The 23,812-nt window shown below is 40.7% G+C and overlaps 2 protein-coding genes across 3 annotated transcripts; both read left to right on the forward strand.

The window, feature by feature from the left end:
* Window positions 1-349: 349 nt before the first annotated feature.
* Window positions 350-9,588, forward strand: LOC110760146 (mediator of RNA polymerase II transcription subunit 15a-like). The gene is made up of 5 exons (XM_088254485.1): window positions 350-498; window positions 1,009-1,134; window positions 3,130-3,200; window positions 8,731-8,805; window positions 9,113-9,588. The coding sequence occupies exons 1-5, from the start codon at window positions 474-476 to the stop codon at window positions 9,353-9,355; spliced, it is 540 nt and encodes a 179-aa protein (XP_088110611.1). The 5' UTR covers window positions 350-473; the 3' UTR covers window positions 9,356-9,588.
* An 810-nt stretch (window positions 9,589-10,398) lies between these two features.
* On the forward strand, window positions 10,399-19,875 carry NRB4 (mediator of RNA polymerase II transcription subunit 15a-like protein). Of its 2 annotated transcripts, none has more exons than XM_021962337.2 (12): window positions 10,399-10,670; window positions 11,043-11,174; window positions 11,277-11,388; window positions 11,564-11,684; window positions 12,040-13,464; window positions 15,457-15,527; window positions 16,240-16,314; window positions 16,623-18,005; window positions 18,124-18,468; window positions 18,846-19,040; window positions 19,130-19,218; window positions 19,339-19,875. In XM_021962337.2, the coding sequence occupies exons 2-12, from the start codon at window positions 11,065-11,067 to the stop codon at window positions 19,544-19,546; spliced, it is 4,134 nt and encodes a 1,377-aa protein (XP_021818029.2). In that variant the 5' UTR covers window positions 10,399-10,670; window positions 11,043-11,064; the 3' UTR covers window positions 19,547-19,875. The 2 variants fall into 2 exon arrangements, with proteins under 2 accessions (XP_021818029.2, XP_088110608.1); XM_088254482.1 differs by having other exon boundaries at window positions 15,466-15,527.
* Window positions 19,876-23,812: the final 3,937 nt, after the last annotated feature.

Genomic DNA, 23,812 nt, shown 5'->3' on the forward strand with positions numbered 1-23,812 from the left:
TTTATTAGTGCAAGTTTCTAGCTATTGAGAGAAAAAGATCCCAACTAAATATTTCATTTAAAAAGGATAACGCAATAAAGTTATACAATTAAAAATATTAAATGCAAGAATAAATAAATAAATAAAAGAAAAGAAAAACATGTCCTGCATTTTGAGAAGCTAGTATTTTGGATATATTAAAACAAAAGTTATAAAACTCGTTCTAAAATTAAAAAAACAAAATAAGAAACAAAAAAAAATTTATACGTGTGCGTCAAGGGACTAGTGTAAATTTAAGCAAAATAATAATACACAATTTAAATTGATGCATGGGCGCGCGAGTATTAAGAGGTTAGTTTAAAATATGCGCCATATTTACGCGGGTTAGAGCGCATGTTGAGAAGCTAATTATTCATAGAAATTGAAGGGTGCCGTAGTGGATGGTTTCGGTGGACTGAAACGGAAGTTTCCGGTAGGGGTGGGTGATTGCCCAGATGAGGGGCAAAGATAAGTGGCAAGGCAAGTGGCAAGTGGCGACTTATAAAGTTGCAACGATACTGGTTTTATTGTCTTTTCGTCCCCATGATTGAGCTTATTCCGAACCAAACTAAAGAAAATCAGAAATATGAAAAAAAGACACTAAAAAAAAAATTCAGATATTGATGCTTCGTTTAAAATAGGATTTAGTTGTTTCGTTCCAACGCATCAATCAATTCAATCTTTCTCCACTTTGAGTCTTTGTGCATGAAAGCCCCCCCTTCTTCCCCTAATTTCCGAATTCGGCAATTTTTCTTTCATCTCCCAAATTCTCCCGCTTCGAGCTGCCTAGACTTTTCAATCTTCATAAAGAAACGATAATATTTTTTTTTCAATTTTGTTGGATCTTTTTTCTTCTTTTCGATAGAAACAGATTAGGGGTTTGGTGTAAATTCATTGTTGGGTTTTTTTTAACCTCTGATTGTCGAAAATCGTATTGAGTTTTCGATTGTATGTGAATTGTAAGCTTTGGTTTTGCATATGTGAATTCAGGGATTGTATATTGGAGAATTCAAGCATCAGGTCAGGTTCCTGGAACCATGCTTCAACCACAAAACGTAATGGATCAGCAAAATCAGTTATATCAATCTCAAAGACCCCTTCCTGAGACATCATCAAGTATGATTTTTGCGATTATGTAGTTTCTAAAATTTGTAATTGTTGCTTTTCTTATCCATGTGCTTTCATGTTATTTAGATTATCATAGATGCATGTTTTGGACAGAATTTTTCTTTTCATTTGGGCCTTTTTATCAGGTTGCATTATGGGTCAACACTGTCATTTTTATGAGATTTAGCTGGTTTTGTGATGCAAGCAGGCTTCTTATTTGTATGTTTGCTTTTGTGGTGCTACACTTTTTTTGGATGACTTCTGGAGAAATATATTTTGTTATGCCTGCTCGATGTATGGGTCTAGATTCCATGAAAATAATCGAACTTTGGAATGTTATCTTCTCGTATGTGACTTCTTTTATTAAAATATACATGGATGCACAATGGACTTAGTTAACAGAATGTTTGTGCCGGCTATTACGCCAAGTAGGTGCACTCCACCTTTATATTTTTATAGTTTCAAACTTAGATGGTTTACTGATTGTTGCTGTGACCATCACTGAAGCACAATACAAACCCACAGTAGAGTAGTGTATAAAATCCTGTTAAATAGGTGCATCATCCTTTATCTGTCAAACACGTTTATCCCTGGTTGTGTGCTCTATATTGTTAAACCACATATGATGTCTTTTCCTATGCAAAATGTCCAGTTATATTAAAAGATAGAGCTAAAATAAGCCATGTCAAGTTTACATTTTTTTAAAGGTTAATTAGCAATATCTAGTGGACATAAAATTTTGTGAATTGTGTTTGCTAATTAGATGCTCAGTGTGGTTTAGGTTTATATGAAAGTAATTGAGGGCGTTGACTAATATAGGATGCAGCACACTGGAGGAAAGATAAACGAAGCCAAATACCAAATTCAAGATAAAAATTTCAGCTTTATTCTTGTATTCTCAATATCAATAGGCAGAACTAGGGCTCAATTATAGAGTTGACCTGGTTATATAGGAAATAGGCTTTATGGGCTTCGGCTACTCCTGTTTTTAAGGATTTGGCTGTCTCTTCTATTATGCGAGATTTGTTAGCAGTTGTGAAGTGATGTGTTGCTCTTTTCTTTTTTCCTGGGTGGCCTTTTTGTTTGCTTTTGTCCTCTTTTCCTTTGTTTGTTTTGGTCTTGAGATTGCTGTTTTCTTTTGTTTTGCCCTTGTGAATTCCTTATCCACTTGCTTGTTTCTTTGTTTATCTCTTTGAATTTATAAAGTTTCTGTTCAAAAAAAAAGAAAAAAAAAAGGAAATAATCCAAAAGGATAAGGAAATAGTAAGCCTACTAACAGAATAGATTCTATGTAAATATCCTTGTTACTAGTTTTGCGCCTACTCCTAAAATAGGCATATAGACCACCTTGAGTCCCATAAGTTTACCTTTCAACTCTGGTGCTTCTTGTTTATAATCAAAGTTGCTTGGAGATTTTATATCTTTGACTTTCCTGATGAAAGCTGAAGCTTTTGTTTCCTTTCACTTCAGGCTTTGCATCTTTGTTTTTTCTTGACTTACGGTGTTAGAGAAAATTTTCGTACATATTGTTTACCTCTTTTCCAAACATCTGTATTTCTTTGGCAAAAAGTAAATGTGAAACTTTTCCTCATAAGCAGAAACTAGGAGCAAAATCTTATCTGAAGTGTCTTTCATCCCTTTGGTTTTAAAAATATGGTTTTTAATTCATGAATTTTGCTTCAATTGGTTTATAGATGAAGAGTTTTTTTGTGGAGCCTTATTATTTTGCTACTTTGATTATTAAATACAGTTGCCATGGATTGTCTACAATCTAGTGCATGCATAGTCCTGTTCCGCTTTAGCTCATGAAGCTTCTACTGTGTCCTTAGACTGCTCATGTAATGAAATGAGGTTTTTAATTCTATTTTACAAACATACATTTTAAACTATTTTGGACAGGATAGTTTTCCATTTTTCTTTATCAATGTTCTGCAGGCAATGATTTTTCTCAATCATAACTGTCTATGTGCAAATATCTGACATATGTTTCTGTATATTTTGTAGCATCTACAGATTCCACTGCCCAGACTGGACATGCAACTGGGGGTGATTGGCAAGAGGAGGTCTTTCAAAAAGTAAGATGCCCTGACTTGTTGTCCATTAAATGGCCTTCACGTTGGATATAAGATTAGAAGATTAGAAAGAAAGAGAAGGCGCAATTTGGGGTTTGGCTATTTGTGTAGGGATTATATACAGGATTTGTGGGGAATGTAATTAACTGCTGATCATATAGGAATATATTAAAATGCATGGTTTAGTATAGAAAAAAGGGCAAAGCAGGTAATATAACTTAGGAATAGACTTTTCAGGAAAATGGCGTTCACATGTGATATGGGATTGAAAAGGTAATTGACGGCTGGGTTTGCTGGGATAACAGTAAATATCGGTAGGAACACATATACATTGTATATGGGTAGAAAATCAAATTTTCTATTATTTTCAGTAGAAAGAATGTTGATGCTCAAAATGGTTGGGCCATTATTGAGTCCAACTTAGTGATGAGGTGTGATGGATGATGGGTGAAGGCTTGGACCTTCAGCAGGTATGTGAGGGCTTTGGCCAATTTATAAATATACAAAAGACAAGATATATGTGGTTCACCCTTAATGAATGGGCTACGTCCACAGAGAAGATGTTCTCATTATGATATTGTTTACATTTGTACAAGGGGGTTAGACCCAAAGATAAATGGAAGAAGGCCTAGGGCCTAAAGTACAAAGCTAGGAGTCTGGAGCCCAGGGGTCAAGTCCCCGGGTCTAGAGACCCAGGACCCGAAGGCTGGACTAACAGGAGAGTCCTGAAGAGGGAGCCCCCAGCTCAGTTTTTCATCCCCCTTCTAAGAGGAGAGAAGTCTCCTTTTATAGGTGAAGGGGAGTCTCCACTTCTTGCAGTTTTCCGATGTGGGACTCCTCTTGCTTTGCTTTGCTTCTTGTTGCTTGGTCAGTTACGGTGTCAACAGTAGTCCCCCAAGTTCGCGAGTAAGAAGAACTTCTTGCTTGGGGATTTGTAATCTTAAGTGCACTGGCCGAGCAACACCGTAGTTTGTCTTCCAAGTCGTATAGTGCACTATCCCCAGTCCCCCAAGTCCCCGGGTAAGAAGAACTTTGGAGGGAGAGAAGTTGCAACAAAAAACCAAAGTGGTTTGGAGGGAGAGAAGGTTTTTTTTTTTTTTTTTTTTTTTTTTTTTTTTTTAAGCTAGGTCAGCCAAAAATTGGCAGGTCCCCATTTTACCTTCTGCATGCTTCCTGCCGTTCGGCAGTTTTTTTTTTTTTTTTTTTTGTTTTGTTTTGTTTTTGTTTTTTTTTTTTTTTGAGCTAGGTCAGCCAAAATTTGGCAACTGCCCCAAATTTCCTTCTGCATGTCACCTACCGTTCGGCAGGTTCCTTTTTTTTTTTTTTTTTTTTTGTGGCTAGGTCAGCCAAGTAGCTAGCCAAGTGGGCATTTTCACTTCCCAAATTCCTTCTGCACAATGCCTACCGTTCGGCAGGTGCAAAATGTTTTTTTTTTTTTTTTTTTTTTTTTTTGTGTGGCTAGGTCAGCCAAGTGGGCATTTTCACTTCCCAAATTCCTTCTGCACAATGCCTACCGTTCGGCAGGTGCAATTTTTTTTTTTTTTTTTTTTTTTGGTGGCTAAGTCAGCCATTTGCTTTGGTAAGGGAACAAAGCGTGAGGGTTTAGCTTCCTTGCCGAACGGTAGGGAGCATGGAGAGGAAAATAGAGTCCCATACGGGCTTGGCTTTTGAGGCTTCGGTATGGAATTGGAGCCAACATCAAGAGCTGGCCTCTTAATGTTTCAACAGGAGAGCCGGGCATTTTAGGAAGAGCCGGGTCATGTGGGTTTAGCCTGGGCATTTAGCAAGGGCTGGGCCGCAAGGGTTTCGGCAAGGAGTCTAGTTATAGTTTGGGCTGGCATGAGTGTCCAGAGGCTGGGAGTTTTGGAATTTGGAAGGAGGCTAGGCTTCGCCAGGAGCTAAGCTGCAGATTTGGCTAGGCCTGAGTGTTGGGTTAGGCGGGGGACCAAGGTGCCGATCGGTAAGGGCCATCCATGGCTTTTATTGAGCCTGTTTTGCTCAAGAGGCTCAAGATAGGGCTAGGCAAGGGCTAGGCCTAAGTACTCAGCTTGGCCTTAGGAGTTTGTTTTGGAGCTGAGCCTTCGGAAGGGGGCTAGGTCCCTTGGATACTGACATAATTTTGGAGTTGGGATGGCGAAGGCGATACAAAGCTTTGCATGTTGCAAGGTAATGTTCCTAGGCTCGGGGTGCCGAATGTGGGCTTAGGCATGGGGGGTGCTGAAGGCATGTTGCAAGAGATGGGTTTAGGCACGGGGGTGCCGAAGGCAAAGGGGATGCTAAAGGCACAAGGGTGCCGAAGGCAGAGTGGTTTGCCAAACGCACAAGCTCGCATGTCACAAGGCATTGTGCCTAGGCACGGGGGTGCCGAAGGTGAGCCTAGGCATGGGGGCGCCGAAGGTGAGCTTAGGCACGGGGGTGCCAAAGGTGGGCTTAGGCACGGGGGTGCCAAAGGTGGGCTTAGGCAAAGGGGTGCCGAAGGTGAAGCTAGGCACGAGGGTGCCGAAGGCAAATGAGATGCCAAAGGTGACACAAAGCTTGCATGTGGCAAGGCAATGTGCCTAGGCACGGGGGTGCCGAAGGTGAGCTTAGGCATGGGGGCGCCGAGGGTGAGCTTAGGCACAGGGGTGCCAAAGGTGGGCTTAGGCAAAGGGGTGCCGAAGGTGAGCTTAGGCATGGAGGCGCCGAGGGTGAGCTTAGGCACAGGGGTGCCAAAGGTGGGCTTAGGCAAAGGGGTGCCGAAGGTGAGCTTAGGCAAAGGGATGCCAAAGCTTGGATGTTGCAAAGCATGGAGGTGCCAAAGGTGGGCCTAGGCACGGGGGTGCCGAAGGCGAAACAAGCTTGCATATGGCAAGGGGAAGAGCTAGGCACGAGGATGCCGAAGGCATGAGACTTGCATGTCGCAATATAAAATGCCGAAGGGCATGGGGTGCCGAAGGTGCCAAGCTTGCATGTCGCAAGAGGAAGTGGCTAAGCACGAGGGTGCCGAAGGCATGAGACTTGCTTGTCGCAATATAAAATGCCGGAGGGCATGGGGTGCCGAAGGTGCCAAGCTTGCATGTCGCAAGAGGAAGTGGCTAGGCACGAGGGTGCCGAAGGCATAAGACTTGCTTGTCGCAATAATGCCGGAGGGCATGGGGTGCCGAAGGTGCCAAGCTTGCATGTCGCAAGAGGAAGTAGCTGGGCATGAGGATGCCGAAGGCATAAGACTTGCATGTCGCAATAATGCCGGAGGGCATGGGGTGCCGAAGGTGCCAAGCTTGCATGTCGCAAGAGGAAGTGGTTAGGCACGGGGGTGCCGAAGGCATAAGACTTGCTTGTCGCAATATAAAATGCCGAAGGGCACGGGGTGCCGAAGGTGGGCTTAGGTAAGAAGATGCCGAAGGCGAAACAAGCTTGCATGTGGCAAGGCATGGAGGTGCCAAAGGTAGGCTTAGGCACGGGGGCGCCGAAGGTGAGCTCAGGTACGGGGGTACCGAAGGTGAGCTTGGGCACTAGGGTGCCGAAGGTGGGCTTAGGCACGGGGTGCCGGAGGTGAGCTTAGGCACGGGGTGCCGAAGGGGAGCTTAGGCACTGGGGTACCAAATGTGAGCTTAGGCACGGGGGTGCCAAAGGTGGGCTTAGGCACGGGGGTGCCAAAGGTGGGCTTAGGCACGGGGGTGCCAATGGTGGGCTTAGGCACGGGGGTGCCGAAGGGGAGCTTAGGCACGGGGGTGCCAAAGGTGAGCTTAGGCACTAGGGTGCCAAAGGTGAGCTTGGGCACTGGGGGTGCCGAAGGTGGGCTTAGGCAAGAAGATGCCGAAGGTGTAAAGCTTGCATGTCGCAATATAAAATGCCGAAGGGCACGGGGTGCCGAAGGTGCCAAGCTTGCATGTCGCAAGAGGAAAGGGCTAGGCACGAGGATGCTGAAGGTGCCAAGCTTGCTTGTCGCAAGAAGAAGGTGGCTGGGCACGAGGATGCCGAAGGTGCCAAGCTTGCGTGTCGCAAGAAGGTGGTGGCTGGGCACGAGGATGCCGAAGGCATAAGACTTGCGTGTCGCAAAAATGCCGAAGGGCACGGGGTGCCGAAGGTGCCAAGCTTGCATGTCGCAAAAGGAAGGTGGCTGGGCATGAGGGTGCCGAAGGCATAAGACTTGCGTGTCGCAAAAATGCCGAAGGGCACGGGGTGCCGAAGGTGCCAAGCTTGCATGTCGCAAGAGGAAGGTGGCTGGGCATGAGGGTGCCGAATGCATAAGACTTGCATGTCGCAAGGCAATGTGGCTAGGCACGAGGGTGCCGAAGGCATAAGACTTGCATGTCGCAAGATGAAGTGGCTGGGCACGAGGGTGCCGAAGGCGACACAAAGCTTGCATGTCGCAAGGCAATGTGGCTAGGCACTTGGGTGCCGAAGGCTAGCTCAGTTTCGACAGGAGAGCCAAGGTTGGGCCTAGGCTAGGTAAGTGTGGTGCCTTGTGGCATGAGCCTTTTGGGTGGGTCTTGGCTTGACCTTCGCTAGGTTTGTGGAGCTGGGCTTCGAGAGGCAACAGGCTGGAGCTGGGCCCTGAAACTTCGACATGTTGATGTGATGTCTGAGTTTGACTCCTGATTGCTTCGGCACAGGTAATGCTATATGGTTAAGGATGATGATTGGAGGGGTGCCGAAGGGCACTGAAGGAAGGGAGAACGATAGAAGCCTTTTGTGTCAATTCCCACAGACGGCGCCAAACTGTTGATGCTCAAAATGGTTGGGCCATTATTGAGTCCAACTTAGTGATGAGGTGTGATGGATGATGGGTGAAGGCTTGGACCTTCAGCAGGTATGTGAGGGCTTTGGCCAATTTATAAATATACAAAAGACAAGATATATGTGGTTCACCCTTAATGAATGGGCTACGTCCACAGAGAAGATGTTCTCATTATGATATTGTTTACATTTGTACAAGGGGGTTAGACCCAAAGATAAATGGAAGAAGGCCTAGGGCCTAAAGTACAAAGCTAGGAGTCTGGAGCCCAGGGGTCAAGTCCCCGGGTCTAGAGACCCAGGACCCGAAGGCTGGACTAACAGGAGAGTCCTGAAGAGGGAGCTCCCAGCTCAGTTTTTCATCCCCCTTCTAAGAGGAGAGAAGTCTCCTTTTATAGGTGAAGGGGAGTCTCCACTTCTTGCAGTTTTCCGATGTGGGACTCCTCTTGCTTTGCTTTGCTTCTTGTTGCTTGGTTAGTTACGGTGTCAACAAAGAAGATTGCATTCACTATCACTATATTATTAAAAAGGAAGTAAGGGTAGGTTTGGCTGTCTTGGTAGGATCGTATTCAGGCTCTATCTGAACTGCCCATACCTTATGTACAAGCATGCATGAAGTCATACTTTCCAAATTCATTGTTGCATGCATGAGCTCTTTTCCGTTGGCACTGTATTTTGAAGCATTGGACAGGAAAACTTATAGATGCATGAGCTACTACGAAACAAAGAAATCTGGTGATATTATGGTATCTGCAAGTATGTAGCTACAACAAAGTCCTTTCTAATCATCTTTGCCTTTCTGACTCGATTTTTGCAGATAAAATTCATGAAGGAGATGTACCTACCCGAACTAAGTGAAATGTATCAGAAAATTGCTACTAAACTTCAGCAGGTTTGTAATCACTTCATTTTTTTTTCCCTATACTATTTGTTGCTTAACGTTTACCATTGAGCAGCCTTTCTCTTCATGGATATTGTGGTGATGGTCTATGATAGATCCCTCCAACTGGATCTAATTTTACTTATTCCAGCCATGTATACTGTCTACATGGGACTGTTACCCCACCAACAAAGCCAATAATATCTTACCTTTTTCAGTTACAAAGCCAATAATATTATTTGCTACAAAATCTTGTTACTTCTAATATTGGTTGTTTTTTCGCATACTCATCATATATGTTGTTCTCTCTGTTTGCCAGCTTGATTCTCTTCCACAACAACCAAAATCAGAGCAGCTTGAAAAACTGAAAATTTTCAGGACCATTTTAGAGCGCCTCATATCAGTCTTACAGATTTCCAAAAGTAGCATTTCACCTGGTTTGAAGGACAAGTTGCTTTTATACGAAAAGCAGATGGTAAGTGTTATTAATACAAATAGACCTAGGAAGCCAGTTTCTTCCCTGCATCAAAGGACAGCACCCACAGCCGCCCCTCCAACCTGAAACGGCATCGTGTCTTCCCTTGACATGTGGAATATACACATTTCGTAACTTGGTCTTAGATAAAATGCACTATTTGTGATGAAAAATTTCAGAAATTCAAGTGTTTGTCGAAGAAGAGCGAGAAACAATTTCTAAAGTGTTTCTAATGCTCCTACTCTAGTAGGAACACTATATTTATATGCCTGTAATAATCCTATATTATATTATATTATATTGTATATTCTTGTTCCACATGCAAAGTTGCTCTTTTCTCATGGGTCGAACTTAGCCCAAAGCTTACAAATCAAGAAGGATTGAGCAAACCACCACTACTTTAGTCATGCAAAGTTGTCTCCCGCCCAAAATGTGATATATAACCACGACTATTTTATTTACACACCCTAAAATTCCGACACACCAAATAACTTTATAAATGTTAGATGGATTATATAAACCATGAATTTATAACAAAAGGAGTGTGATTATTTAGGGTAAAACTAAAGACGACCCTTTTATTAGTGTAAGTTTCTAGCTATTGAGAGAAAAAGATCCCAACTAAATATTTCATTTAAAAAGGATAAAGCAATAAAGTTATACAATTAAAAATATTAAATGCAAGAATAAATAAATAAATAAAATAAAATAAAATAAAAACATGTCCTGCATTTTGAGAAGCTAGTATTTTGGATATATTAAAACAAAAGTTATAAAACTCGTTCTAAAATTAAAAAAACAAAATAAGAAACAAAAAAAATTTTCATACGTGTGTGCCAAGCGACTAGTATAAATTTAAGCCAAATAATAATACACAATTTAGATTGATGCATGGGCAGGCGAGTGTCAAGAGGCTAATTTAAAATATGCGCTATATTTACGCGGGTTAAAGCGCGTGTTGGGAAGCTAGTTATTCATAGAAATAAAAGCGTGCCGTGGTGGAGGGTTTCTGTGGACTGAAACGGAAGTTTCCGGTTGGGGTGGGTGATTGCCCAGATGTGGGGCAAAGATAAGTGTCAAGGCAAGTGGCAACTTATAAAGTTGCAACGATACTGGTGTTATTGTCTTTTTGTCCCCATGAGCTTATTCTGAACCAAACTAAAAAAATCAGAAATTTAAAAATAAGACCCCAAAAAAAAAAGTCAGATATTGATGCTTCGCTTAAAATAGGATTTAGTTGTTTCGTTCCAACGCATCAATCAATTCAATCTTTCTTCACTTTGAGTCGTTGTGCCTGAAAACCCCCTTCTTCCCCTAATTTCCGAATTCGGCAATTTTTCTTTCATCTCCCAAATTCTTCCGCTTCGAGCTGCCTAGACTTTTCAATCTTCATAAAGAAACGGTAATTTTTTTTTTTCAATTTTGTTGGATTTTTTTTCTTCTTTTCGATAGAAACAGATTAGGGGTTTAGTGTAAAATTCATTGTTGGTTTTTTTTTTTCCTCTGATTGTCGAAAATCATATTGAGTTTCGATTGTATGTGAATTGTAAGCTTTGATTTTGCATATGTGAATTCAGGGATTGTATATTGGAGAATTTCATGACAAAATCATGTTTAAAATCAGCTTAAGTGGATCCATTTTCGGACACAAAAAAGATTTAATATTTGGAAACTTTATCATCGTTTAAGTTTAGCATGTTTTGTACAAATTTTGTGCCCTTTTCGTGGGTTTTCATTGAAGTTGCTCAATATTTTGTTCTCTTTTGTTTGACAGTTTGTTGGGTTCCTTGGATTTGATGGATACCAATAATTGGAGGCCTCCTCAAGTTGGAGAGGCCCCCATGGATGCAGGCGATTGGAGGAGTCAACTGCAGCCAGATTCAAGGCAAAGAATTGTAAACAAGATGTATGTGTTTCTTTCGAAAGAAAAAAGCTTAGTGGATTGAATTATTTATCCCGAGTTCACTTTCGTTGTTAGTAACTTATTTTAAATGTATGGCATGTGAAGAATGGATACATTGAAGAGGCATCTCCCTTTCTCTGGTCATGAGGGATTACAGGAGCTCAAGAAAATTGCTGTAAGGTTTGAGGAAAAGATTTATACTGCTGCCACAAGCCAGGTACTTCAATAACTCTTGGGTCCTAATTTTTCTTAGTATATGACAAGTAACTCTACTTAGATATGTACTGATCTATACATATGTAATTTCTTAAATAAACATGGTCTGTGTTTCAGCTTTCTTTGTATTTTGGATAGCAATGTAGTCTAAGTTTAGCATGGGTTTCTTTTTACAGTCAGATTACCTACGGAAGATTAGTCTGAAGATGCTAACAATGGAGACCAAGTCTCAGAACACAATGGCCAATTCTTTACAATCCAACTCTGCTGGTAATAGCAACAGGCCCCCTGATCCAGGTAAAAACAACTATGGAAACTGTGCTCCCATTTCATGCACCTATACAACTTTCAGTTACTCTGTGAACTACTACTTTCTTCTCCCAGCATACATGCTTTATGAAATGGAGGGTGGGTTGTTATTCTATTTTATACATAGCTTTCTTCTTGATGGTTAAATGCTTGAAAAACCATATCGTTTCCTTATTCCTACATTTCTTACCTGAGAAGATTCATTGTTGATATCTGTTGGCTTGTATGGTGAAATTTCAAGACTGGAATCTGGTTGCTATATCTTTTTCCTTAATTTTTTTTACTTTTTTATCTATTTGGAAATGTTTATTTGGTGTTTATTCTTTCTATTTTACATGAGTAGGGTCTTTTGGTATGCAACCCCAAGTCCCCAATCAAGGGCAATCACTCTCTATGCCGTTGTCAGCTAATCAATCTCAGGCACGTCAACAACTCTTATCACAGAACATTCAGAATAACATTCCAGCTGCTGGAGTTCAAAGTTCTGCTGGCTTATCATCTGCTCTACCTCCTTCGTCCGGTTTAACCCAGACTCCTATTCCAAGTATTGTTGGGCAAAATCAAAACATGCAGAATATGTCTGGAACTTCACAGAATTCATTAGGGAACTCCATGGGCCAGGGGGTACCCTCCAATATGTTTGCTACTTCTCAAAGGCAATTGCCAGGAAGGCAACAGGTAGTTCCACAACAGCAGCAGCAGCAGCAATCCCAGAATTCCCAGCAGTATATGTACCATCAACAGTTGCAACATCAGCTTTTGAAGCCCAAATATCAGCAGGGAAATATCCCACAACTTGTCCAACAGCAGCAACAGCAGCAACAACAGCCGAACCTATTACAACCAACTCAGTTGCAGTCTTCTCAGCAACCTGTTATGCAAACATCATCTGTTATTCAACCTTCTGTGGTGCAATCATCTCTCTCTAGTCTTCAGCAGAATCAACAATCTGCAATTCAACAGTCAACACCATCTATGCTTCAGCAGCATCCACAGTCTGTTCTCAGACAGCCTCAACAACAACAGGCCTCTGTTGTTCACCAACAGCAAACATCAATGCCACAACAGCCAATATTACCCCCACAGCAGCAGCAACAGCAGCAGCTTATGGTGCAACAGCCAAATGCTACGAGCTTGTCGCAGAATCAGCTAATCGGACAACAAAACAATGTTGGGGATATGCAGCAGCAACAGCAACAACAGAGGTTACTGAGCCAGCAGAATAACATTTTAAACCTTCAACAACAGCAGCAACAGCAGCAGCAGCAGCAGCAGCAGCAGCAGCAGCAGCAACAACAACAGCAGCAGCAGTTAATGGCTCAGCAAAGCAACCTTTCAAATATGCATCAGCCACAGTTGGGCCCTCAGAGTAATGTTACTGGGTTACAGCAACAGCAGCACCTTGGAACTCAAAGTGGTAACTCAAGCATGCAAACTAATCAGCACTCTGTGCACTTGTTGCAACAATCCAAGGTTCAAGGGCAGCAACAACAACAACATCAGAGTTCATCTAACTTGTTACCCACTCAAGGACAGCAGTCACAACCTCAGGCATCACAGCAACAATTGTTGTCACAGATTCAGTCACAGCCTACACAGATGCAGCAATTGGGTTTGCAACAGCAGTCAAATCCACTGCAACGAGATATGCAGCAAAGACTTCAAGCATCAGGTCAGGTTCCTGGAACCATGCTTCAACCACAAAACGTAATGGATCAGCAAAAGCAGTTATATCAATCTCAAAGACCCCTTCCTGAGACATCATCGAGTATGTTTTTTGCAATTATGTAGTTTCCAACACTTGTAATTGTTGCTTTTCTTATGCATGTGCTTTCATGTTATTTAGATTATCATAGATGCATCTTTTGGACAGAATTTTACTTTTCATTTGGGCCTTTTTATCAGGTTGCATTATGGGTCAACGCTGTCACTTTTATGAGATTTAGCTGGTTTTGTGATGCAAACAGGCTTCTTATTTGTATGTTTGCTTTTGTGGTGCTACACTTTTTTTGGATGACTTCTGGAGAAATATATTTTGTTATGCCTGCTCAATGTATGGGTCTAGATTCCATGAAAATAATCGAACTTTGGAATGTTATCTTCTCGTATGTGACTTCTTTTATTAAAATATACATGGATGCACAATGGACTTAGTCAACAGAATGTTTGTGCCGGCTGTCATGCCAAGTAGGTGCACTCCACCTTTATACTTTTATAGTTTCAAAACTTAGATAGTTTACTGATTGTTGCTGTGACCATCACTGAAGCACAATACAAACATACAGTAGAGTAGTGTATACAATCCTGTTAAATAGGTGCATCATCCTTTATCTGTCAAACACGTTTATCCCTGGTTGTGTGCTCTATATTGTTAAACCACATATAATGTCTTTTCCTATGCAAAATGTCCAGTTATTTTAAAAGATAGAGCTAAAACAAGCCATGTCAAGTTTACATTTTTTAAAAGGTTAATTCGCAATATCTAGTGGACATAAAATTTTGTGAATTGTGTTTGCTAATTAGATGCTCAGTGTGGTTTAAGTTTATATGAAAGTAATTGAGGGCGTTGACTAATATAGGATGCAGCACACTGGAGGAAAGATAAACGAAGCCAAATACCAAATTCAAGATAAAATTTCAGCTTTATTCTTGTATTCTCAATATCAATAGGCGGAACTAAGGCTCAATTATAGAGTTGACCTGGTTATACAGGAAATAGGCTTTATGGGCTTCGGTTACTCCTGTTTTTGAGGATTTGGCTGTCTCTTCTATTATGCGAGATTTGTTAGCGGTTGTGAAGTGATGTGTTGCTCTTTTCTTTTTTCCTGGGTGGCCTTTTTGTTTGCTTTTGTCCTCTTTTCCTTTGTTTGTTTTGGTCTTGAGGTTGCTGTTTTCTTTTGTTTTGCCCTTGTGAATTCCTTATCCACTTGCTTGTTTCTTTGTTTATCTCTTTGAATTTATAAAGTTTCTATTCAAAAAGAAAAAGAAAAGGAAATAATCCACAAGGATAAGGAAATAGTAAACCTACTAACAGAATAGATTCTATGTAAATATCCTTGTTACTAGTTTTGCGTATACTCCTAAAATAGGCATATAGACCACCTTGAGTCCCATAAGTTCACCTTTCAACTCGGGTGCTTCTTGTTTATAATCAAAGTTGCTTGGAGATTTTATATCTTTGACTTTACTGATGAAAGCTGAAGCTTTTGTTTCCTTTCACTTCAGGTTTTGCATCTTTGTTTTTTCTTGACTTACGGTGTTAGAGAAAATGTTCTTACATATTGTTAACCTCTTTTCCAAACGTTTCCATTTATTTGGCAAAAAGTAAATGTGAAACTTTTCCTCATAAGCAGAAACTAGGAGCAAAATCTTATCTGAAGTGTCTTTCATCCCTTTGGTTTTAAAAATATGGTTTTTAATTCATGAATTTTGCTTCAATTGGTTTATAGATGAAGAGTTTTTTTTGTGGAGCCTTATTATTTTGCTACTTTGTTTATTAAATATAGTTGCCATGAATTGTCCACAATCTAGTGCGTGCATAGACCTGTTCCACTTTAGCTCATGAAGCTTCTACTGTGTCCTTAGACTGCTCATGTAATGAAATGATATTTTTAATTTTATTTTACAAACATACATTTTAAACTATTTTGGACAGGATAGTTTTCCATTTTTCTTTATCAATGTTCTGCAGGCAATGATTTTTCTCAATCATAACCATCTATGTGCAAATATCTGACATTTATTTCTGTATATTTTGTAGCATCTCTAGATTCCACTGCCCAGACTGGACATGCAACTGGGGGTGATTGGCAAGAGGAGGTCTTTCAAAAAGTAAGATGCCCTGACTTGTTGTCCATTAAATGGCATTCACGTTGGATATAAGATTAGAAAGAAAGAGAAGGCGCAATTTGGGGTTTGGCTATTTGTGTAGGGATTATATACAGGATTTGTGGGGAATATAATTAACTGCTGTAACAAGGGTAGATACTGGTGATCATATAGGAATATATAAAATTGCATGGTTTAGTATAGAAAAAAAGGCATAGCAGGTAATATAACTTAGGAATACACTTTTCAGAAAAATGGCGTTCACATGTGATATAGGGTTGAAAAGGGAATTGATGGCAGGGTTTGCTGGGATAACAGTAAATATCGGTAGGAATACATATACATTGTGTGTGGGTAGAAAATCAAATTTTCTATTATTTTCAGTAGAAAGAAGATTACATTCACATATTACTATATTTTTAAAAAGGAAGTAAGGGTAGGTTTGGCTGTCTTGGTAGGGATCGTATTCAGGCTCTACCTGAACTGTCCATACCTTATGTACAAGCATGCATGAAGTCATACTTTCCAAATTCATTGTTGCATGCATGAGCTCTTTTCTGTTGGCACTGTATTTTGAAGCATTGGACAGGAAAACTTATAGATGCATGAGCTACTACGAAACAAAGAAATCTGGTGATATTATGGTATCTGCAAGCATGTAGCTACAACAAAGTCCTTTCTAATCATATTTGCCTTTCTTACTCGATTTTTGCAGATCAAAGGCATGAAGGAGATGTACTTACCCGAACTAAGTGAAATGTATCAGAAAATTGCTACTAAACTTCAACAGGTTTGTAATCACTTCATTTTTTTTTCCCTATACTATTTGTTGCTCAATGTTTACCATTGAGCAGCCTTTCTCTTCAAGGATATTGTGGTGATGGTCGATGATAGATCCCTCCAACTGGATATACCTTTTACTTATTCCAGCCATGTATACTGTCTACATGGGACTGTTACCCCACCAACAATGCCAATAATATTTTACCTTTTTCAGTTACGAAGCCAATAATATTATTTGCTACAAAATCTTGTTACTTCTAATATTGGTTGTTTTTTTGCTTACTCATCATATATGTTGTTCTCTCTGTTTACCAGCATGATTCTCTTCCACAACAACCAAAATCAGAGCAGCTTGACAAACTGAAAATGTTCAGGACCATGTTAGAGCGCCTCATATCAGTCTTACAGATTTCCAAAAATAGCATTTCACCTGGTTTGAAGGACAAGTTGCTTTTATATGAAAAGCAGATAGTAAATTTTATTAATACAAATAGACCTAGGAAGCCAGTTTCTTCTCTGCAGCAAGGGCAGCTCCCCCCACCCCATATGCACAACATGCAGCAGTCACAATCTCAAATTACTCAAGTGCAATCTCATGAAAATCAAATGAACCCACAGTTGCAATCAATGAACTTGCAAGGTTCTGTGGCCACAATGCAGCAGAGCAATATGACGAGCTTGCAGCAAAGTTCTATGTCGGCTTTATCTGGGGTTTCAACAGCACAGCAGAACATGATGAATTCATTGCCACCTAGTTCCAACATGGATTCAGGACAAGGAAATGCACTGAACTCATTGCAGCAGGTTCCTGTGGGAAGTAACCAACAAACTCCTGTCAGTGCTCCCCAACAAGCAAATATGAATGCCTTGTCATCACAGAGTGGGGTTAATATGCTACAGGCAAACATGAATTCCATTCAGCCAAATTCTGGTATGCTTCAACACCAGCATTTGAAACAACAGCAGGAACATCAAATGTTTCAGAATCAACTCAAGCAACAATTTCAACAACGACAGATGCAGCAGCAATTGATGCAGAAGCAGCAGTTACTGCAACATCAACAGCAGCAGCAGCAGCAGCAGCAGCAGCAGCAGTTACAACTGCAAGCAAAGCAGCAGCTTCCAGCACAGTTGCAGGCGCACCAACAGCAAATGCCACAGCTTCATCAAATGAATGATGTAAATGACTTGAAGATGAGACAGGGGATGGGTGTAAAGCCAGGGGTTTTTCAGCAACATCTCTCTGCAGGCCAGCGTGCTTATCCTCATCCGCAGTTGAAATCAGGATCTCCATTTCCTACAAACCAACTCCTTCAGGCTGCATCTCCACAAATTTCGCAGCATTCTTCTCCCCAAGTTGACCAGCAAAATTTACTGACTCACCCAAAAGCCGGAACCCCATTGCAAACTGCTAGTTCACCTTTTGTCATCCCATCTCCATCAACTCCCATGGCCCCGTCCCCTATGCCAGGGGATTCTGAGAAACCTTCCTCACTCTCAAATGCTGGGAATGTCGGACATCAACAAACAACTGGTGTCGGAGCGCAGGTCCAGTCCCTTGCCATTGGCACCCCTGGGATATCAGCCTCTCCTTTGCTTGCTGAATTTAGCGTACCAGATACTCATGTTAATGCTTTGTCAACTATTTCTGGCAAGTCGAGTGTTACAGAGCAGCCTCTTGAACGCTTAATTAAAGCGGTTAGTAAAGCTGATTCTCTCGGAGTGGTTAAAATGATGTTTCAGAACATACGTTCTAAGTTCTTGTTTTCATCAAATCCCTTCGGTTGGATAAAATTTCTGTAATTGTATCTTTCAGGTGAAATCGATGTCACCAAATGCATTAAGTGCCTCTGTCAGTGACATTGGCTCCGTAGTCAGTATGATTGATAGGATAGCAGGGTCAGCACCAGGTAATGGATCTAGAGCTGCAGTTGGTGAGGATTTGGTTGCCATGACAAAGTGTCGTCTGCAAGCAAGAAATGTTATGACTCATGATGGAACAAATGGGACTAGGAAAATGAGGCGCTACACTAGTGCCGTGCCCTTAAATGTTGTGTCATCAGCTGGCAGCATGAATGATAGTTTTAAGCAGTTGACCAATTCAGAGACATCTGATTTGGAGTCAACTGCAACATCTCGTATCAAGAGGCCAAGGATTGAGGTATTAAACTTTTGTTGTGGTATATACTAATTAGCAATGAAAACTAGTTGCCTGCCATCGCACATTTTGAGATGAGGCATTTGCCTCTTTGGAATACTTTTATTATATTTTTATATTATAAAGATGGGCAGTAGATGTTAACTGTGAGTCCACTGTTTAAGGTGCTGCATTGTTAGATTATAGAAAAAAAGCAACTTTTTGGGCATAAAGTTATTGTGCTTAAGAAAAAAAAAAGGGGGACATTTGAGGGAATAATGTTCTCTTCTTTTTTTCCTCTGCGGGGAGAGAGAGATTCATTATTGGATCAGGAAATTGCGGAACCAACCTTAATCCTGCTTCTTCAGTGGACATAATTAATTATGTGGCTTATCTTGCAGGCTAATCATGCTCTTTTGGAAGAAATAAGAGAAATAAATCGGCGGCTTATCGACACAGTTGTTGATATCAGCGATGAAGATGTTGATCCTAGTGCAGCCGCTGCTGAAGGGGGTGAGGGAACCATTGTCAAGTGCTCGTTTGATGCTGTGGCTCTCAGTCCAAACTTGAAATCGCAGTACGCGTCAGCACAAATGGTGGGCTCTCAAACGTGAATTTAATGACTTGTTACCTGTGTTCATAATATTGATATTTCTTGTATTGACTTGTCTTTAATATGGCGCAGTCACCGATTCAGCCATTAAGACTGCTTGTTCCCATGAATTATCCCAACTGCTCTCCAATACTCTTGGACAAGTTTCCAGTTGAAGTCAGGTGAGGAAATAAGAAATCCGACTTTACATACTGCTGCTGCTGTTACATAAACTAAGAGATGTGGCATTTCTTACTGAGAATTCTCAGCATAAATTTGACTTTAATGTTTTGCTTTGACAGTAAGGAGTATGAAGATCTTTCTGTAAAGGCAAAGTCTAAGTTTAGCATCTCTCTACGAAGCATTTCACAACCCATGTCCCTTGGGGAGATAGCAAGGACTTGGGATGTTTGTGCACGTGCAGTTATTTCCGAGCATGCGCAGCAGAGTGGCGGAGGCAGTTTTAGCTCAAAGTATGGGACATGGGAGAACTGCTTGAGTGCTGCTTGATAATCTTTCTTCAGACCTGAAAAAAGCTATTCCAAGGGTTGTTATGATAACCGTGATGCATAATTTATCTACTGCTGTTTTGCTGCAATGATGAAGCAGTTTTTGGATAGTCTATAGGTAAGGCATGTATAGGAGGAACTTGTGATGTTTTGTATATGGCCAGATTTTCCGAAGTGAATAATGTTGGGGTTGTTCTTGTTGGATTTATCCTAGGTAACATATGTGTGTTGTAGTTTGGATACTGTAAATCATCTGTGATCTGTCTGTATGTTTCGTTGGGTTGAAAATGCCCCATTATATGCAGTAGGCTGCTGTCTGTTCGTGACAAATTGTATCAATATTCCCATCCCCTTCCCCTGGTGGTTCTATAAGGTGGATATCCCTGGAGAAATAAGAAGAATTTCATCTGAGTGGGGACCTTCTTGTGGTCAGATCGGATGGACCCTATCCGATCTGTCCGGGCTTGGGGCCGGGCTCGGGGCCGGGTACATATGTGCCGTGGGCAGAGGATGTTTCGGAGTCCGTGTAGCACTTGATAACAAAATTTGGAACACCTTCTCTTCTATTTGAAGCAGCAAAAAGATGCAATGCAATGTCAGTTGCACAGGCTCTCTATAGAGAAGTATGTTTATGTTTAAGAGCATTTACAATCATGCTCACTATTTTTTAGTTAAAATTTAGTTAAAAATACACAAAAGCTATTTTAGGAGCTCTCTATAAAATTTGAACTCTAATCATACTCCTTAGTTTAGAGAGTCATAAATACTATAATTATTTTTTAATTCAATATAATTGATCCATCTCTATACAAAATAAATAAATAAAAATAGTTTGCATTAATTAAAAGTTTAAAATATGCATAAAACAAAGCAACATTAAATTATAGGGAGCCACTAGGAGTCCTTTCTCTCTCCTCAGATTTAGCAGCTCCTAGAGGTCTCCCTATTTTAGGAGGTGGATAGGGAGTATGGTTGCAGTTGTATTTTTTCAATTCCTCCCTAAAATTTGTCTAAGTAGGTGGTTTAGGGAGACTATTGTGGATAATGGATAATGCTTTAAACTACTCTTATTGATAAAAGAAAATCGGGAAAAAAAATTTAAAAGAAAAAAGGATCCCAGCATATATATATATACTTAAATGTTAAAATGGTCCCTGTGTTTTATCGTGGTGGCCAATTTAGTCCATGTGTTTTTAATTTGGCCAATTTAATCCCCGTGTTTAGTACCGTTAACCAATTTGGTCCAATCCGTTATTTTACCATTAAATTATATTAGGCTTAACTGCTACAGTGCCTCCTGGAACATTGGTCAATTCTCACTTTACCCCCTCAAAGTTAAGGTGACACACTATGCCTCCTTGACCAAGGTTTCGTGTGTCACTTAACCACTTTCCGTCAACGCCATCCCAAGTTCCTTTAAAATGCTGACGTGGCAAGGGTATATTGGTCAATTCAACTGAGCTGGGATTTTTCCCACCAATCTGAGACAGTGACGTGTTCCTGTGCCCCACCTCTAACGACTGATGTAGCTAAAACGATCGAATTGATCTGAGCTCGCTGGCGAATCAAAAAACCCCAAATTGGCTTTCTCCTCCCATAGAAGAAGATAAAACCCTAGAAATCGGAGGTTGGGTTTCCACGAAAATTGAAGATGAAGCGTGAAATAATTGACGGAGGGGAAGAGTTGGATGTGGCGGCACCACGTTGCTTTTGTGGGAAGATAGCTCGCTTACAAACTTCGTGGACTGAGGCCAACCCATTTCGAAGATTCCATGTTTGTCCAAACTCATCAGGGGTAAGTTTTGTTGTTCAGAGTTTGTGAATTGGGTTAAATTTTTTTATTAATTGCTATTAATGGTTGATGCAAAGGAGGAAAAAAAAATGTGGGTTTTTGTTTGGGTGGATGTTGAATTTCCACCTAGAGAGAAGGCTCTGGTGAGTTGGCTACTTAGAAGATTGAAGGAACTTGAAAAGGATGTTGGGCGTCATCAATCAAGAGAAAGAAAGTTAATGGGTTGGCTTATTCTTTCCTGGGGTTTAGTAATGTTTCTGTTGTTTTGGCACTTTCTGTAAAAGTTGCCACAAAATTTGGGCATTGCAATGGAGGAATTAGGCAGATTTTAGAAGTCTGTATTTTGCAACTGTATGTAAAATATCATGTATTGGTACGTATGTAATGATGGAGGAACATGGTTTGATTTTGCAACTGTATGTAACAATGTATTGGTACTTATCTAATGAATGTGGTTTTTGAAAACAATGTGAGAGTCAGTTTTTGGATTTTGGTACTTCTATAATGGTATCAAAAGCATTACCAAAACAACAGTACCTCCAACACTTCCCAGTTTATAACATCAAAATTGCACCAAGCTGGAAACAGTTTATAACACTGATCTAATCCTTACAAGTTATAACATCCATCAACTCCTCACAGTTTATAACATTACTTTCAATCAGGACCTAAGATCAAAATGAATACCAATACTTGATACTATTGAAAGGTTTGTCCTTAATAGTTGGACTTACAAAATAATAGTGGAATGAAAAGGTCTTCATAAGAGGCATTTTAACAAAACACAGAACACTTGCACATCATCAGAATCTCCAAGGTTGACAACCATCCAACAAATCCTTCCGATTGGTAAATTTCACCCGCTTGGCAGGAGATTTGAACCTCTTTTTGATTGTACCACTGGCAAAAGGGTGTGATGAGCTTGCACTTGGTTGAGATCCATGCGCAGTTTGAGAAGTTTGGGCAGGTTGAGAACATTTGCTAGTTTGAGAACCTGGACAAGCTTGCACAGATTCACTTCCTTGCACAAATTGAGATCCTTGCATAGTTTGAGAACCATAATTCCTTTTGGTAAATTTAATCCTCTTTGTAGGAGACTTGAACCTATTTTTTTTGGCAGTTTGAGAAGCTGGGGCAGTTTGAGAAGCTGGGACAGTTTGAGAAGCTGAGGCAGTTTGAGAAGCTGGGGCAGTTTGAGAAGCTGGGGCAGTTTGAGAAGCTGAGGCAGTTTGAGAAGCTTGGGCAGTTTGAGAAGCTGGGGCAGTTTTAGAAGGTTGGGCTGTTTTAGAAGGTTGGGTTGTTTCAGAACATTGGGCAGTTTGAGAATAGTGGCCAGTTTCCAACCTTCTTCTGACCTAAACATTCAAGCACAAGGCAATTTACAACAACTACATCCCATACTTCTTCCTCTAAATATGTATAAAAGGAAAGTCACTTACAGGTTGCTTGGCTTTTGATTGTCTTGTAACCCTTTTGGTTGATGTCGTGTCAATTGTTTTATTCACCTTTGGTTTAGATGGGATCTAATATAAGAAGAGAATCACTTGAAAATAAATAATAAAGATCCAAAACAAATAAGTATTGCCAATGTTTTTTGGGAAGAAACAAACCTGGCTGCTATTGCCTTCTTTTGCCTTAGGGCAGCTCCTCCTATTATGGCCTCCTTGTCTACAAAGTGAACACTTGGTTTTCAAGTTATACCTTTGCAACTTGGTGGCTGTATGATTAGATTTGCATGGTTGTTCACCTGCTGACCTCATCCTCTTCTTCCTTGGTCTCCCAGGTTATTTATGATAAAGTGGTGGCATCAAAGGAGGCCTATGACACTTAGGCCACAAGTCTTCACTTGTCATTGGGTGAACCATTAGATTGTAAGCTCTCATAAAGGCTTCCTTCTTGTAACAAGCATGTACATAAGCAATATGATCCCCATTTAATTGCCCAATGGCAGCACAAGCATGCTTGCATGGGATCTCAGTGATATCCCATCTCCTACATGAACTATGCCTTGCCAAATCAACCACAACCTGACTTCCATCATGATTTTTGACCTCATATAAACTCTCCCCAGTAAGCTTTGGAATGCACCAACCTGATTCTTTCTTCGTTTTCTCCAAAATGCCAAAAATCCTTGGACCAATGTCATGTTTCCATCTCTCACAAGATGCTCTTCTAGTTGCCATCAACAACATAATATAGTATATAATCCTCTCTATCATGGTTAAAATGGGTTTGTCTCTGACTTCTACAAGGGCACCATTAAAAGCCTCACACATATTATTCAAAAGGATGTCACACTTGGAATGAGTTTTAAAGTGAGCTCTACACCATTGTGATGGATCTAAGGCTGCCACCCAATCAAATGCAGCTTGGCTCAACTGTCTCATATTTTTCATCTCAGCATCCCACCATGGGATGGTTGTGCTCCTTGCTATTTTCTCCATTTGCAATTTCAACACCAATCTTCTATGACCA

This window comes from Prunus avium, chromosome 6 (assembly GCF_965620075.1).
Source record: "Prunus avium chromosome 6, drPruAviu1.hap1.1, whole genome shotgun sequence".
Taxonomy (NCBI): domain Eukaryota; kingdom Viridiplantae; phylum Streptophyta; class Magnoliopsida; order Rosales; family Rosaceae; genus Prunus; species Prunus avium.

Excerpts from the sequence above, each read along its gene's own strand:
- NRB4 (XM_021962337.2), top strand. The coding sequence starts at position 11,065 with ATGGATACCAATAATTGGAGGCCTCCTCAAGTTGGAGAGGCCCCCATG. Across the intron at positions 11,685-12,039 it reads CAACAGGCCCCCTGATCCAG|GGTCTTTTGGTATGCAACCC; the intron begins GTAAAAACAACT and ends TTACATGAGTAG. Across the intron at positions 19,041-19,129 it reads AGTACGCGTCAGCACAAATG|TCACCGATTCAGCCATTAAG; the intron begins GTGGGCTCTCAA and ends AATATGGCGCAG.
- LOC110760146 (XM_088254485.1), top strand. The coding sequence starts at position 474 with ATGAGGGGCAAAGATAAGTGGCAAG. Across the intron at positions 499-1,008 it reads GGGCAAAGATAAGTGGCAAG|GGATTGTATATTGGAGAATT; the intron begins GCAAGTGGCAAG and ends ATGTGAATTCAG. Across the intron at positions 3,201-8,730 it reads AAGAGGAGGTCTTTCAAAAA|ATAAAATTCATGAAGGAGAT; the intron begins GTAAGATGCCCT and ends CGATTTTTGCAG.